The sequence below is a fragment of the Magnolia sinica genome, chromosome 4 (assembly GCF_029962835.1).
Source record: "Magnolia sinica isolate HGM2019 chromosome 4, MsV1, whole genome shotgun sequence".
Lineage (NCBI taxonomy): Eukaryota > Viridiplantae > Streptophyta > Magnoliopsida > Magnoliales > Magnoliaceae > Magnolia > Magnolia sinica.
This window is the reverse complement of record NC_080576.1, coordinates 108,662,743-108,677,394: the sequence shown is the minus strand read 5'-3', so window position 1 is coordinate 108,677,394 and position 14,652 is coordinate 108,662,743. Positions and strand designations below refer to the sequence as shown.

At 40.2% G+C, this 14,652-nt stretch overlaps 2 protein-coding genes and 2 long non-coding RNA genes across 10 annotated transcripts in view; 1 reads left to right on the top strand and 3 right to left on the bottom strand.

Annotated features, from left to right (window-relative positions):
• Positions 1-3,942, bottom strand: part of LOC131243742 (factor of DNA methylation 1-like) — an 18,127-nt gene extending 14,185 nt beyond the window's left edge. Inside the window, exons 1-5 of one of the 3 annotated variants that reach the window (XM_058243287.1) lie at positions 3,780-3,889; positions 3,233-3,364; positions 1,399-1,718; positions 1,058-1,270; positions 844-912 (exon numbers count right to left, since the gene is read on the bottom strand). In XM_058243287.1, coding sequence (XP_058099270.1) covers positions 844-912; positions 1,058-1,270; positions 1,399-1,701 — 585 coding nt within the window. In that variant the 5' untranslated portion in view covers positions 1,702-1,718; positions 3,233-3,364; positions 3,780-3,889. Of the gene's footprint in view, positions 1-843; positions 913-1,057; positions 1,271-1,398; positions 1,719-3,232; positions 3,365-3,779 lie in introns of all 3 variants that reach the window. The other 2 variants (XM_058243286.1, XM_058243288.1) reach the window with 2 other exon arrangements.
• The window catches only part of LOC131243743 (factor of DNA methylation 1-like), a 74,181-nt gene that overhangs the window by 52,227 nt on the left and 7,302 nt on the right, over positions 1-14,652 (bottom strand). For 2 of the 5 annotated variants that reach the window (XM_058243293.1, XM_058243289.1), the window contains 5 exons: positions 12,792-12,881; positions 12,408-12,692; positions 11,942-12,154; positions 9,847-10,084; positions 9,544-9,804 (listed from right to left, as the gene is read on the bottom strand). The exons of 1 other annotated variant lie outside the window; for it this stretch is intronic. In XM_058243293.1, the coding sequence (XP_058099276.1) occupies positions 9,800-9,804; positions 9,847-10,084; positions 11,942-12,154; positions 12,408-12,692; positions 12,792-12,881 (831 nt within the window). In that variant the 3' untranslated portion in view covers positions 9,544-9,799. Of the gene's footprint in view, positions 1-9,543; positions 9,805-9,846; positions 10,085-11,941; positions 12,155-12,407; positions 12,693-12,791; positions 12,882-14,652 lie in introns of those variants that run through there. 2 more of the 5 variants (XM_058243290.1, XM_058243292.1) reach the window with 2 other exon arrangements.
• Positions 1-14,652, top strand: part of LOC131243747 (uncharacterized) — a 16,031-nt gene extending 1,379 nt beyond the window's left edge. The window contains exon 2 of the long non-coding RNA XR_009170183.1: positions 14,487-14,652. This is a non-coding gene — a long non-coding RNA (uncharacterized LOC131243747). The remainder of the gene's footprint in view (positions 1-14,486) is intronic.
• LOC131243746 (uncharacterized) lies at positions 10,194-11,480 on the bottom strand. Its single transcript, XR_009170182.1, has 2 exons — positions 11,000-11,480; positions 10,194-10,750 (listed from the first exon to the last, which is right to left on the bottom strand). It is a non-coding gene; the product is annotated as an uncharacterized LOC131243746 (long non-coding RNA).

Genomic DNA, 14,652 nt, shown 5'->3' with positions numbered 1-14,652 from the left:
TCTCTACAAGATACTAGCTAGCACGGTCACTGGCTGAAACACTGGACACATCGTCCATCGGCAACTAGCCCAAGTGATGTACTGCTTCTATAAGTTTCTAAACCTGTAAAAGTGAATGGTTGATGGTCACCACATTAAGTAAAAGCCCTACCAGAAGGGGAAAAAAAGAAAGAAAAAAAAGAAAAGACTGATTGGATGATTTTAACCATTAAATCTCATCCATGCAATCCAGGCCACTGATTATTTTCCCTATGACTGCCCATTCTATGATTAATGATTGAATGATTGTGCATCAATGATCAGCGTTTTTCAGCAAATGATCCATCCACAATGGTGTCCACAAGTTGGACAGTTAGGCATGGCATGCACTATGTGATGTTTGTGGAAGATGCGTTGCCACAACCTATTGAGCTACAGAAAACACATTCCTTCCATTGTTTTGCTTCAAACAAAGCTAAAAGAACAGGTACATCCAGACACTGGTGTAGCGCTGGCATCAACAAGGCACAGGTGCAAGATCCATGCCGTTCATCATGCGACCAGCAGTGAATAATCTTTTGGACCAAACATTTGGCTGATCCACTAACCTGGTGGGCCATGCTTCTAAGATAAAAGGGAGAGTTAGGAAAAAGATGACCAATGATCCTGATGTAACAGATGAGTGGGCCAGCCTGATATGTATGCTACGACACATTCACATTGGGACTTACCTAATTAATCTCCACGTAAGGGGCCTATCCATATGAACAGTTGTAAATCGCATTCCTCAAAAAACAAAAATCCAGCAATTTTCAACTACCAAACTTGAAGAAATAATTGCAAGAGCTAAGAAAAGTTGCTAACTACTGAGAGAGAGGAAAACAACACATCATGTCCCAAGAACTCAAAATGTCTGTATGAGAATCCACAATCCTGCAATACGTACAAATGAAATGTGTGAACATGGTCCTTCCTAACACGTGCATAGTGTGAACATGGCTTAGGAAACATTCTAAAATGATCACCATTCTGAAATGAGACCAAACTGAAAATGTGTAAACAAGCAAATGAAACATACCAACGTGACAAAAGAGTCCCAAGTGTCCAAGGGATGATTTTCTTCACGAATAATTTTTTGACAAGTTCCAATGTGCCTCTTAAGGTGACTTGTTCCATTCTTACTTCTGCATGTAAACAATCGTTTACATTGTTTACAACGTGCCTTTTCTGAACCATCTAGTAGCTTAAGTTTTGTAAAATTACTCCAAACTGAAGATGAGAATCCACAATCCTGCAATACGTACAAATGAAAAGTGTGAACATGGCCCTTCCTAACACGTGCATAGTGTGAACATGGCTTATGAAACATTCTAAAATGAGACCAAACTGAAAATGTGTAAATAAACAAATGAAACATACCAACGTGCTAAAAGAGTCCCAAGTGTCCAAGGAATGATTTTCTTCACGAATAATTTTTGAACAAGTTCCAATGTGCCTCTTAAGGTGACTAGTTCCACTCGAACTTCCGCATGTAAACAATCGTTTACATTGTTTACAACGTGCCTTTTCTGAACCATCTGGTAGCTTAAGTTTTGTAAAATTACTCCAAACAGAAGATTTTAGCTTTCTCTTAACTGTTGTTGGCGGTGAATCATTTTCAACATCTATGGGAGTATTCTCATTCGCATTCTCATTCTGGTCGATTTCACTTATCTCCAACATGTTTAATCAAATAGTTCCTGTAATAAATGCAACTTATGATAAATACAAACACTAAAAATACAGAAATAGATTAATCACACTCATGAAACACGTTGAAATGATGAAAGCAAAACACAACTATTCAACTAAAAGATGCCAAATATTCTATAATTATGGTTTTCCGAACTGGGGTATGCTCGGTGCATGTGTCATCCAGTATGACCGTATGAGTCCATTGTGTTAATGGTTGAGATCACCAAGTCATGGCCCACTTGTACAAATCGTGCAATAACAATAATGGCTGGAGCATTGTATATCATACCCCATGTTTTGGGTTCTTCGTCCAAGCAAACAAAATAATAAGTGCAACCATATTGCTTGTCCATTCTAATTTTGTCTAACCATATGCCGCCAATAGTAATATCATGTTAATATTGACTAAAGAACACACACACATGAGTCTATGAAATAGCTACTAATGTGCTAGCAAAACAATCCATCACCCTCTAAAATCATGTATTTTGCCCCTAGCTGAATTTTGGAATTGCGTAATTTTTTTGTGGGTCCATCATTCCTGGTCAGACAGATCTTCCGAATGGATTGGATGGAATATACAAAACATAGTGGGCCACCCCACATGCAATCTAGAAGGTTTTTAATGGGGATTTCATAATCCCAACCGTTCCCCTGGTGAGGCCCACTTGAGTTTTAGATTTGCCTGACTTTTTTGTTCCAAGAAAAAAATATATATATGGACCACAAACGATGGCCTGATTGGATGTCAACAAAATATAACAGTGGGCCCACATGTTAAAGCAGAAATGTTTGTAGTAGGTTGGTCCTCGTATTTCCTTATAAAATGTTGACAAGATTGTCGACATTCATACATCAGTCTCCTATTGTCGTTTGCATTGAGTCGTGCGTCATCAGTGCTTTTAGCTTTCTGCCCATTGCGTGTGTGAAAGAAGAGATGGAAAAGGGGGGATAATTGGAAGATTAGATTTAATTCATGAGAACGGTCACCTAAGGCATGGAACCGAAACTTGTTGTACCATTGGATATTTTCCTCCAACATGCTACTTGTGCAAGACATCAGTACAGTGAGAACAGTACACCCCACCAGGAAGATCACCTGGGACAAAAATCAGCCAGGTGTGCACATTAAGAGGGCCGCACTGTTGGGATCAATAAACAACTGATGGTTTCACTCGACATACAGTTGTGGCCTACCTCACGAGCTGATCTGCCTGATTTTCAAAAATGGTCAGCTTCTTGGTGGGGCCCACGTTTTTGTGACCTTAATTCCTTAGAAGAGTGGGTGTTGGTAGGAAAGATGGTATGGTATCACAAGCTGCGGCATGGTGGCAGGTAGGTGATCTGGTCTCTTAATTTAGTATTTCTACCACTTCATTGACGGTCCACATTACATTATAGGAAGATCTGTTACAAATTACTCGATCTAATCTAAAAACAGACTTCTTCATTTTTCTTTTTTTTAAAAAAAGTTGCACCATCCAACTCTAGTTCGTTCAGGGGTTGAATCTTCACCTACCTGACGTATGTGTCGAAATTGAACCGTCGCTGCATAGGCACATCCCAACTGGACCAGTCCTGTGTCCTCATTACTCAAATCATGGTTCGACTCATTTTGAAGAGTCTGGGGTTGACCTGTTCCTGACCAAAACTGAGTCCCAATCTGGCTGAGTCCAATACTAACCATTTTGGAATAAAGAAAGTGGTTGTCTGTGGTGTAAGAAAGAACCATTCTTGTTGGTGATTATGGTGTATTTGTTTCTAATCCAAAATAAACAGAAACTAGGGCTTGAGTCATGACCCGGCGATAGATAACCCATTAGACCAAAATGCCAATTGAGCATGCACATCTAAATCTACAAGTATGTGGAGCCCCTTTACAGGCATACGATTTGGTATTGTGGATAATCTAAATCATATAACCCTTTACATGCAATCTTTCCAACCAAAATTCACATATACCCAACATAGAAATATTTCTTTCTCCCCATGGTTTGGTATTGTGGATAATCTGAAATTCACCCGATAAGAGAGAGAGAGAGAGGGAGAGAGAGAGAGAGAGGAACCTGCTTACGGCTGTAAGGGCTGTTAATGGCCGACAGTCCCTCGCTGTAAACGATCGTTAATGGAGAGAGAGAGAGAGAGAGAGAGAGAGAGAGTTGGAGGTGAAAGAAACAGAGGGAGGGAAAGAAATGTCAGGTGGCTACCGTGGGTGTGAGAGAGGAACAGAATGAAAGAATGGGGCAAAAATCAGAATCAGAGAAGGTCTAACGGGCCAGGTCGGGCCATGTGTGCTAACAGTGAGCCCGCCCTGATTTACAATCGGGCTCCTTATTTAAGCCCGATCTGGCCCTCAGCCCTCAGGCCTGATCCACCAGCCCAAGCCCAGCCCGATGCAGGGCCAAGCCCAGATGTCGAGCCGACCCAGCCCATTGCCACCGTATTTCGTTTATTCGCAATTCAAGCAAACATGAGGCAAAACACATGATCAAGTGCTTCTATTTGGTTTACTTGTACGATTAGGAAGTATGATCGTATGATCATATAAGAGCCGTACCCGACTTAATTTTGACTAAACGTTGGTGGCACTAGGCTGAAACAACTAAGTAAGATCGAATTGGGATATTCATTTATCATTCTAACTACCAGTTATAACAACGATTATGCGATTTTGAAAAAGGTAGGTGTTAGATGGATTCTTTTGCCTTGCATCTTAAAGACTTTTTCTTTCACTACGAATTATACTTGATATATTTTCTCAAAAAAATAAAGATAAATTAATTAATTAAAAATGACTAAAATAATGTCAATTTTATTAACTGGTGACGTTCCTCATTTCAAATGAGAGTATCAAATAAACTAGAAAAATAAACAAAAGACGAAACTAGTCTATAAAAACAAATGATCGAGATGGATGGTCAATGAGATACGACCAAAAGATTAATATTCTAAGTCATGACTTAGTTGATTGGAATCCAACAACATAGGGTTTTAAACATTTAATCTAATATTACAGTATTTTAATTGTGGTACTGAACAATAACAATCCATTATAAGATTAACTAAGTAAATTGTGCTAAGATAAATATAATAAATATAGATTGTGTTTGGTGTGGGAGTCAAGAGCTCTTCATCACATGCTCATTTTATATGTTGTCGAAACGGCAAAATCGTTGCTGAATTTCCTTGTTGCCATAGGATCCTTTACATCTACGACTTGTATTTCGAATAGGAAAATCTTTGTAAATCTAAAACTATTGGTTTTTATATCTCCATTTTTTCGTAAATGCTCCCCTTTAAGGCACTACTACATCTAGATTCTAGATCCCTAAAGTTGAAATCGATTAGATCATTTGTTACATCTAAATGACTCGATCAAAACCATCCATACTCTTTCACAATCTTGCTCCCTTCTGATCATGGAATTAGTGGGATTGAATTCACCAAATCTTGATCTCTCAATATATTGATTTCGATCAATGTATGCATATGGACCAATTTATTGGTGTTAATTCTCTCTTGATTTGGGTTTGTGTTACAACTAGTCTGCTTAAATACTGGTCCAATCTTCGAATATTCAAAATCTTCGTGATCACAACGATAGCTCCAAATGTCTTTGGGAAGATCCCTCATTTAAAAAGGATTGTGAGAGGCAACTTTGCCAAGTATATCATAGTCAAATCCATGATAAGATTCTTTCTCTCGGTAGGTGTTTAATAGATGTGATGGGTACGTTGTCCTAATATTGTGTCACGGAATTACAATCACGTGTTATTCGTCATTTTGATATTCTAAAGATATGCATACAATTCTGTGCCATTACATTAATAACAAAAGATGCATCGTTAAAGCAAGTGTGAGAAAAGATATCTTCAGTTGTAAGTACAATTTTGCCAATATTGAACCCATAGTGTCGACATGTGGCGACTTCTTATTAGTCCACATCAATAAACAAGAATATATATGGGTGTAAAAGATCTAAACCATCTTCTTTTCTTTTTTTCTATTTAGTGACACAAATAAGGCATCTAATGCTATAATCATGTTTCATTGGTGGTCATATCCTTTAGTTTTTAGATATGAACAAGAGACATTGAAAAGTTCCTTTTTAATTCTCTGAAATTCGTCTACATAGAGTGATGGTTATTTTTTAGGCAATTTAATCAAACATGAAGCCACATGTGTGATCAAATGCGTATATTTGGCTTACGTGTGCGATCAAGAAGCATGGGAGTGCCAAGTAATACTCGATTCAATGTTTGAATGAACACTAATGCCCGGAGCTGAAATGACTGAGTAAGACTGAATCCGGATATCCTTTACGTGGACCATGTGCAAGAGTAGTACTATAAAGACCTCACGGCTGAAGAATCGTAACTGAGTCTAGCAAAGTTATAAGAGGTCAAACAGCCCCTCACGTTTTCCCTTCATCAATGTCCGTGTGACCTTATGAACAGGTTAGAAGACGAATAAACGTCAGTGTGGGCCCTGGTAAGGTTTCAACGGTGGACAACATTATCCCCACTGTTCCTGTGGTGTGGTCCACTTGAGCTTTGGATATGCTTCAATTTTGGGTTCCTCCCCTAAAATGACCTGGTAAAACAGATGGATGGCGTCGATAAGACACATACACCATGATGAGCCCGTATAGTCAGTAATCAATCCGCATACGGAGAAGATTAGAAAAACCTTGCAAATTCAGCATGTAGCTGTCCACCAGTCAAGAGGGTTAGGATTTTCAATCAATGTAACGCTGGGTTCAATCTTGTCCACGTTGAGGAATTTGAGGCCCCGGATTTGGACCGTTAGTATTCATGCAGATGCTTACACGCGTACAAATGTGTTCTGTGGCATGTGTATGACATACCGTGCCCCAGCCGAGTAGGGTGTAGTTCTTCTATCGGAGAGCGGCAGCAACCAGAGGAAGCAAGACCAGGTGTGATATTCTCATTTCGCTGCTTCTAAGGACCCTTTTGGCAATCCAAGGGCAGCTGTCTATCCGCACAGCAGCAAGATATGGTGCATATCGTGAAGAGAGCTTTGATACTCTGGCAGAGTAATACGCAGGCACTTAAAAATTACTCGGATATACTTGTGTCATAGGCTTTCATCTACGAGCCTCCTAACTGTCTAAACCGACAGGCTCACCAAGACCACATCAACTATCTAAAGCCGAGACGGCTACTGCAGACAGGAAATTCGGCTGATCACATGCAGAAAGGAAATTGCAAGTGGCATAAGCTTTTCTTTCTTTCTTCTCTTTCTGTTTTTTTATTTTTTATTATTTTTTTAATGCCCACACACACCACATGGGTACTCAAAACATGACCTGAATGTTGAAACCCACAGAGTCTACCACTGATCCATGAGTATAATCAGAAGTGGAGCCCACATGATGTGTACGCATATCATCGCATTACCTGCAGAAACCCCGGGACCCAAAAATCAGCTGCCCTAAAACTCAGATGAGCCATATTATGGGGAAGAAGTTGATACAGGACGCCCACCATCTCACAAGGGCCTTCCACAGATGCGAAACCTGATTTTTGGTGTGCCCTTCCTTCTAGACAAAACGAAGGCTCTCAGCCGTCAGGATTCCATATAAACAACGCTTGGGTTCTCCCCGGTAAATAAATCAGTGGGCCTCTACTCATATTGTTCCTGTTGTGGCCCACCTGAGTTCTGGGTTGGGGGGGTTTTTGCAATCTAAAGGTTCTACAATCAATCATAGATATACGTAGTAATAATTTATAATGTAGATGAGAATCACGCTCATCTGTGCATGCCCATGATATGTTAAAATGCACCATATATGCAATATGTGTCCCCATCAATCTCCAAGAACAAGAAAAAAAATGGCACATGTGAGTACACGTACACACGTGTAAAGTAAACCTGCGGCCGTATATTTTGTCCATCTGTTTTGAAAGACCACAGTAGGATATGATTCATATCTAAAATCCAAAACTCAGGTGTGCCATACAACAAAACGGTGGGAACAATAACGTCCACTGTTGAAACTTTCCTGGAGCTTCGGACGATGTTTATATGCCATCAAAACCGTTCATTGAATTATTACCTCTGAGATAAACTGTGGGAACAAGATATCATCCTGTTACAAAACTTCTGTCACCGCCAACCATTCAATCCCACTGTTTCATGTGGTATGGCTGGCATGAGTTTTATATATGCCTGATTTTTAAAATCCTGTCATATTGTGATCTTTCAAAACAGATGGACAGAATAGATTTGTCACAGACATCTCTATGGACCCCACAGCCCCAGGCAGGCCTTAGCGTGGAGGCCCACCCTGATGTATCTGCTTATCCACGCCTACCATCCCTACTATCAGATCATTTAAATGCAAGAGTCATCTCTGGTGTAGTCCACCTGAGTGTTGGATCTGCCTCATTTTTGGGATAATACCTTGAAACGATCCAAGAGAAGGGATGGGCAGTGTAGATAAACAGATACATCATGGTGGGCCCCCACAGAGATCTGCCCATTCCTGGGACTGGACACAATCCGCTTCCCTCTGTGCCCCGGGTCAGAGGCAATCTGCTCCCATAAAAATGAGTTCGACCCTACACGGAAAGAGTGCAGGTGTCTGCGCTACATGTAGAATTGTGTCAAGTGCAGGGGCATCTCAGAATGAAAAATCAAAACACCAGTTAATAGGCGTGTAAAATCAACACCACTCGGAATATCGAATATGTTAAATCTGGACCATACATTGACAAGGACGCAGGATCTTCCAATGAACTAAATACCCATGTGATAGGAACAATTTCGTGGGATATGAAAGTGCAGAAGAGGAACCTCATAGCAAACCTAAATATGCAAGAGGGTACGATTTTAGACAGTCAGTCTTGAATTTTCCTATAACAATAAGTAATGTGAAGCCCACTATGATGTTTTGTCATTTGTGTAACATCCACTCCATCCATCAGTTGTCCCAGCTTATGTTAAGGATATGAGACAAAAAATAGGCAGATCCAAGTGCCTCACACCACAGAAAACAGTGGGGATGGATATGCAATCAAAAACTTCAGAAACTCATCGATGCAATCGGTTCCAACAGAAATTTAAGGGCTCCACTGCCCTTATATATATATACGTGTGTGTGTGTGTGTGTGTGTGTGTGTGTGGATGGTATGCGAGGTCAACCTTCCCATGAGGTCAAGCTGTGTGGGGCCCTACCGTTCATTTGGTGGGTCCCCTCTGTGTAATGGGATATCCTAAAAATCACACATATGGAACTCAACTGGGCCACACCATCTGAAACAGTGTAAAATCATGCTCAAAACATTAAAAGCATTTGTTGGGGCCCACTTGAGTTTTGGATACGGCTGAAACTTGGTGTGACCCCTCATCCAAGTGGTATACACAAAATGGATGGGTGGAATTTCTAAACCACATCTCAACGGGCCCTATAAACGATCATGAAGATTTCAATGAGTGGATATCCACTTTCAACTGTTGTGGATCGTGTAGCCCACCTAAGTCATGGATTGACCTGGTTTTTAGGCCTTGGCCCATCATGGAAGGATGCATCTGATTAATGCGAGTGGATGTCCATCACACATCACGGTGGGGGCCATAGAGCTAGAACTCATGGGAATCGACCTCATAGTACCTTTTCCCATGTATATCAAAAAAAAAAAAAAAAGGCAATGTCAGATGCCGATGAATGCAAGTAGAAAACAAAATACAACAATATCTTACGAAAGCTCAGTGAATGTGGCCAATATCTTACTAGCTACCTCAGTCATCGTCTCGTTTGCAGATGTAAGCTTGGTGTGAATGGCATATGAAATCTGCACTGCATCAGATATAAGTCCTCCCTTGACTCACCATTAACAAAAGATAATTTACAAGCTAAATGCAATTGAAATACATGCAAATAGCCATAATCTAGATGCATTGGCTTTGATTCCCACAATATCATGAGAGAGCATGCATCTCAAGTTCAAAGTTCGTACTGATTAGACAACCCATTCCACAATTTACAAAGATCTACGCCACTATCATCATCATAACCTTGTCCCAGAATTTACTAAGACTATTTAAATGCAACATTGGACTACTAACCTTTATTTTGGCATCTCTTAAATGCAACATTGGACTACTAACCTTTATTTTGGCATCTCTTACGTTTAAGAGTTTTCCATTGGCTTAGTATATATTGGACCCCCTCTTTCAACATCGCCTTCCTTCCCTCTTTGAAATTCCATAGCTCTGGTATGGCATATCGCCCAATAGGGTTGTATTCATTCATCTCCATTAAAGTTGTAGCTACAGACTTGAAAACCTCGTCGCCCCACTCATTCTTTAGTTCCTTTAACATTTCATCATCCTCATCTATTATTTCCTACACCAGATAAACATCATTTTCCACATAAACCTTGGCATGATAAAGGGAATTAAAAAAAAAAACCAAGAGGAAAAGGGCAGCCAAATATTCTTGAGAGAGAGAGAGAGAGAGAGAGAGAGAGGTTGACAATATCAGAATAAAAGGTTGGGATATAATTGAAATCAGAACAAAACAATCCCTACAACAAGGACTTCTAGACGCTTAGGGCCCGTTTGGTTCGTAAGTTGTTTTGCTTAAGCTACTTATGCCTCAAGTAACCTATCTCGGTTTCTACTTATCCAATAGATAAGTGTGTTTGGTAAACAACATACTTCTCAACCAAAAAGTAAAAAAGTTTGTTTGGTTTCCTATGTTACATTAGTAATGTGGATCATCCACCATGCAGGACTCGACTTCAAAGTGGACCTCCATCATGTAGGGCCTGACTTGGATGTAGGTCATTCATCATAAGGGGCTGACCTTTGGTGTGAACCAACCATTACGTGGGACCCACCATCAATGTTAATTGTCCATCATGTGGGGCCCACCTTCAATGACAGCTACTCATCATGTGGAGCTCATGTTTGATGTGGACCGTCCATTGTGTGCGCCCCACCTTCGAAGTGGGTTGTCCATCATGCAGGGCGCGCCTTGGCTATGGGCCATTCATCATTAGGGGCTAACCTTTGATATGGACCATCCAATAAGTGGGGCCTACCTTGATGCAGGCCATCCATCATGTGAGGTCCTTCTCAAAGTGGGCTGTCCTTCATGTGGATTGTGGACCGCTCTCAAATTCTCAAAGTGGGCTGTCCTTCTTACAGTGGTCTCTCTTTGGATATGAGCCATTCATCATCAGGGGCCGACCCTTGATGTGGCCCATCCATTTTGTGGGCCCACCTTGACGTGGATCATTCATGTTGTGGGCCCCACCCTCTATGTGCACCATCCATCGAGTGGGCCCCACCTTCAATGTGGACCATTCACCATGCAGGGCCATCTTTGATATAGACTGTCCATCATGTGAAAAGATGAGAGTGAGAGAGAGAGTAAAAATGTTAAAAAGTTTAAGAAAGATTTTTTTATTTTTATTTTTACTTATGGCTATAAAGCTGGTTACCAAACTAGCATGATTTTTGGGCCAGGTCATCTTAAGATGAGCCAGCCTACTTATCTAGATGTGACCGTGTAGAAGTGCGTGGTCAACAGAACTCAGTATGGGAAGTGCATTGGCCTCATGTAGGACTAAGGGCCATGTATCAGCCAGAAATTTACCCAAACATTTTTGAAAAATTGTGGAGAAAATCGGAAACATGTAAAACAACAGAGAAAAGTTGAAAATTATCAAACGGAGCCTAGATCTAGTATATACTAAGTTTCCCTCATGGTTGAAATGAAGAACTGAAAAAAAAAAAAAAAAAGAAAAAGAAGAAGAAGAAGAAGAAGAAGAAGAAGAAGAAGAAGAGAGAGAGAAAAGTTGAAATTTATAAAATGGAGCCTTTTGGCCCTAGCAGCCCCATATCGAGCACCCATATGGCCCTTAACAGCTGATAAGGTTACAATGCGGCCATATCGTAACTGATTTTTCAAAAGTCAGGATCTTTTCATGAATATTCCGATTTGGAGGAACGTGATTCATGTAGCTGACCCCAATTAGTTGGGATAAGGCTTAGATGATGATGATTCCCAGTTGGAACATTAGTAAAATGCGTGCATGCATAAAAGAGGCATCCATGCCATGTGACACAGAACACCAGATAAATCCGAATGAAAATGCAATGCCCATGTGTAGATGCAATGTAGTATGTAGACAACTAAAGACAGCTATATCAGAATGATAGGAGTTGCAATGCTAAATATATGGAATACACACACCTCCTGCTTATCTCCGACTGTGACCATCTTGTAAGGATGCCATGCAGGATTTTTTATATAGTATTCCCATAGGGAACATAACTCCATCGTTTTGATTTGCGCTTCTTCTCCTGAAAACTTCAGTGCACAAGCCGCCTGGAATGGTTTTCTATCGAGCTCTCCCATTCTTTTGATTCCAATCATTGCACGGCCACTCAACATCTCTTTCAAACCCTATAAGGCAAGGCAAGGTTCCCCATGAATTACTTTTCTTTCTTCTTTCTTCTTTCTTCTTCTTTTTTTTTTTTTTTTTCCTTTTTCCTTTTTTCTTCTTCTTCTACTTCTTTTTTTTTATTTTTTATTTTTTGTAAATTTGAGCAAGTTGTCCTCTGTTAGAGACACATAACAGAGTTACAGATTACATTATTACTTGCTCGTAATTTCTAAAACTCAATTTATGCACAGCTTCAAAGGAAGAAAAACATACATAAATTAGTTCTTTTCGCGCATCCTGCAGCTCATTGTTGCTCTGATGTTCTTTGACTAGGAGAGACGGATTGAGAGTATCCAGGTGTTCCATTTCGCCTTCTTTCTCTTCCACAACTTTTATCATTTCTAGCATCTTCTTCCTAGCCAAATCATCGCCTTCTTCCATATGCTTCGTTACTTGTAGCTCCCCTTTCAGTTGCTCAATTTCCAGCTCCAATGCCTGTTTCTGGTACAATTTCTTTTCCAACAGAAGTATTTTATTCAGAGCTGCTCCTTTTTCCCTCTGCACATATTCCCAATTGAATGCGAAATCACATGAATTCTATAATTGGTGTAGAAATCTGTCTTAAGACAAAATTCATCCAAGATCCAAGCAACCCACCTTTTGCTCTTTAACCAGCCTCAAGACATCCTCATCAGCACTTTTCTGCTCCCATGTTTCCCATTGAAGAGAACTGTTCTTCATATCGTTCTGTAATTATTAAAAACAGACAGAAAAAGGAAAAACCAAAATCACTGGCACTGCACATCTATATAACTAGCATCACTCTGACCCAAATCACGAGTGCCAAAACTTCAAGTTCGACCTATTGCAACATCCAGACAACCCCAAATGTTCAGATTGAATGATGGATGATTTCCTATGGTATTTGACTCAAATTAGGAGATTGGACACGGCCCCCAAGAATCTTCCCCCAAAGAGGCAAAATGCCGAATATCCAACTACCCAAGTAATAATCATGGGTAATGGGTAACGTCCAAGGAAATTGGATCTTACAAATTCATACATGAAGAAATTTCTCCAATAATTGGGCTTAAAGCAAGAAAAGTATGTGGTTCATTGTGATAGCAAAGTGCCATTGATTTGAGCAAGAACGCCATATATCAGTCTCGAACCAAACATATAGACGTCTGTTACCACTATATATGTGACGTGTTGGAGAACCAGTCTATGCAGTTTCTAAAAATCCACATTGATGGGAATCCATCGGATATGTTGACAAAGGCCATTCCAACGGAGAAGCATGAGCTCTGTAAAAGCCCGACTGGTATGTGTGCCAGGTAAGTATCTATCTTCGGTTGGTTCCCTCCTCATGTGTCAAGAGGGGGAGATTGTTGGGAATCCTTCCCCGTCTGGAGGTGAGAGTTGTGTGTGGACCCAAAAGTGCCTTGCACCTGTGAGGCCCAAGTGAAGGGCATTTTGGTCCTTTTGTCTTGGCCCCCTTTTTTTGTTTAAGATAAAGGAAAAAAAAAAAAAAAAGGCATTTGAGACGGTCATACATAGAAAAATTCTAACAATATTTTGGGAGTTTCTCTTAGGGAAAAGAGGATTTTTTATTTTATTTTATTTTATTTTTAAAGGAAGGAGAGCAAGGTACTCTGTACAAGGATCTAGTTGGTCTCCGAAATAGTGAGGGTTCCATGCACAAACTCCGGTTTCGTCGGTTATCTTCTCCAAGGGTTGGTCAGTGGTTTCTTTTCTAAAATCCATTTTTTTATATATAAGAAACGTCTTTCTTTTTTATGCTTGCAATCCATCTGTAGATTGTTGTATTTGATTATCCAAAAGAGGTAGTTCTCTTTAAGGTTATTGAGTAGTGTATTTTGTGTATCCAAGAGGGTGTTCTCTTGACGATTGAACCCTCATTATCTTCATAGTGAATTTGTTGTTGGACTAGATCCCATTGTTTTTCCTTCACATTGGAGGGTTTTCCACTTTAAAAAATCTTGGTGTCTCGCTTGCACTCTACATGTTTGATGATACGTTTGCATATATTGGAATTGATCATCTTTCATTAAATATCTTCATATTGTTAATCCGATTGATTTACACATAGTTGGGAAAGGTGTTGTTTCCCTACACTACCATGGATTGTAGAGGATTCTATTCCCATCCCACCATGGATGCACCATTCCCAAGAAAAAAAAAAAAACCATATCAGAAGATCTCAGTGACCAATTTCATGAAAATTTCAGTTCGTTGTATTTCCCTTCTTACCCGTTCATCTTCAGTCCACAAATCGAGATGTTATGATTGTCTTACTGAGTTTTTGTGGGCATAGTCCATCCATGGTAGGGAGCAACAGATTAATGGTTTGGATTACCTGAATGTGGGCTCAACTTGTCAGATTTAAAAATGTATCCTATGCAAAGAGCATTGCCTCTCCGTATGCTAGAAATTTCACCGAAGCGATAACATCAGGCCTCTTTACAGCGCGCGCGCGCGCGCCCGCGCGCACACA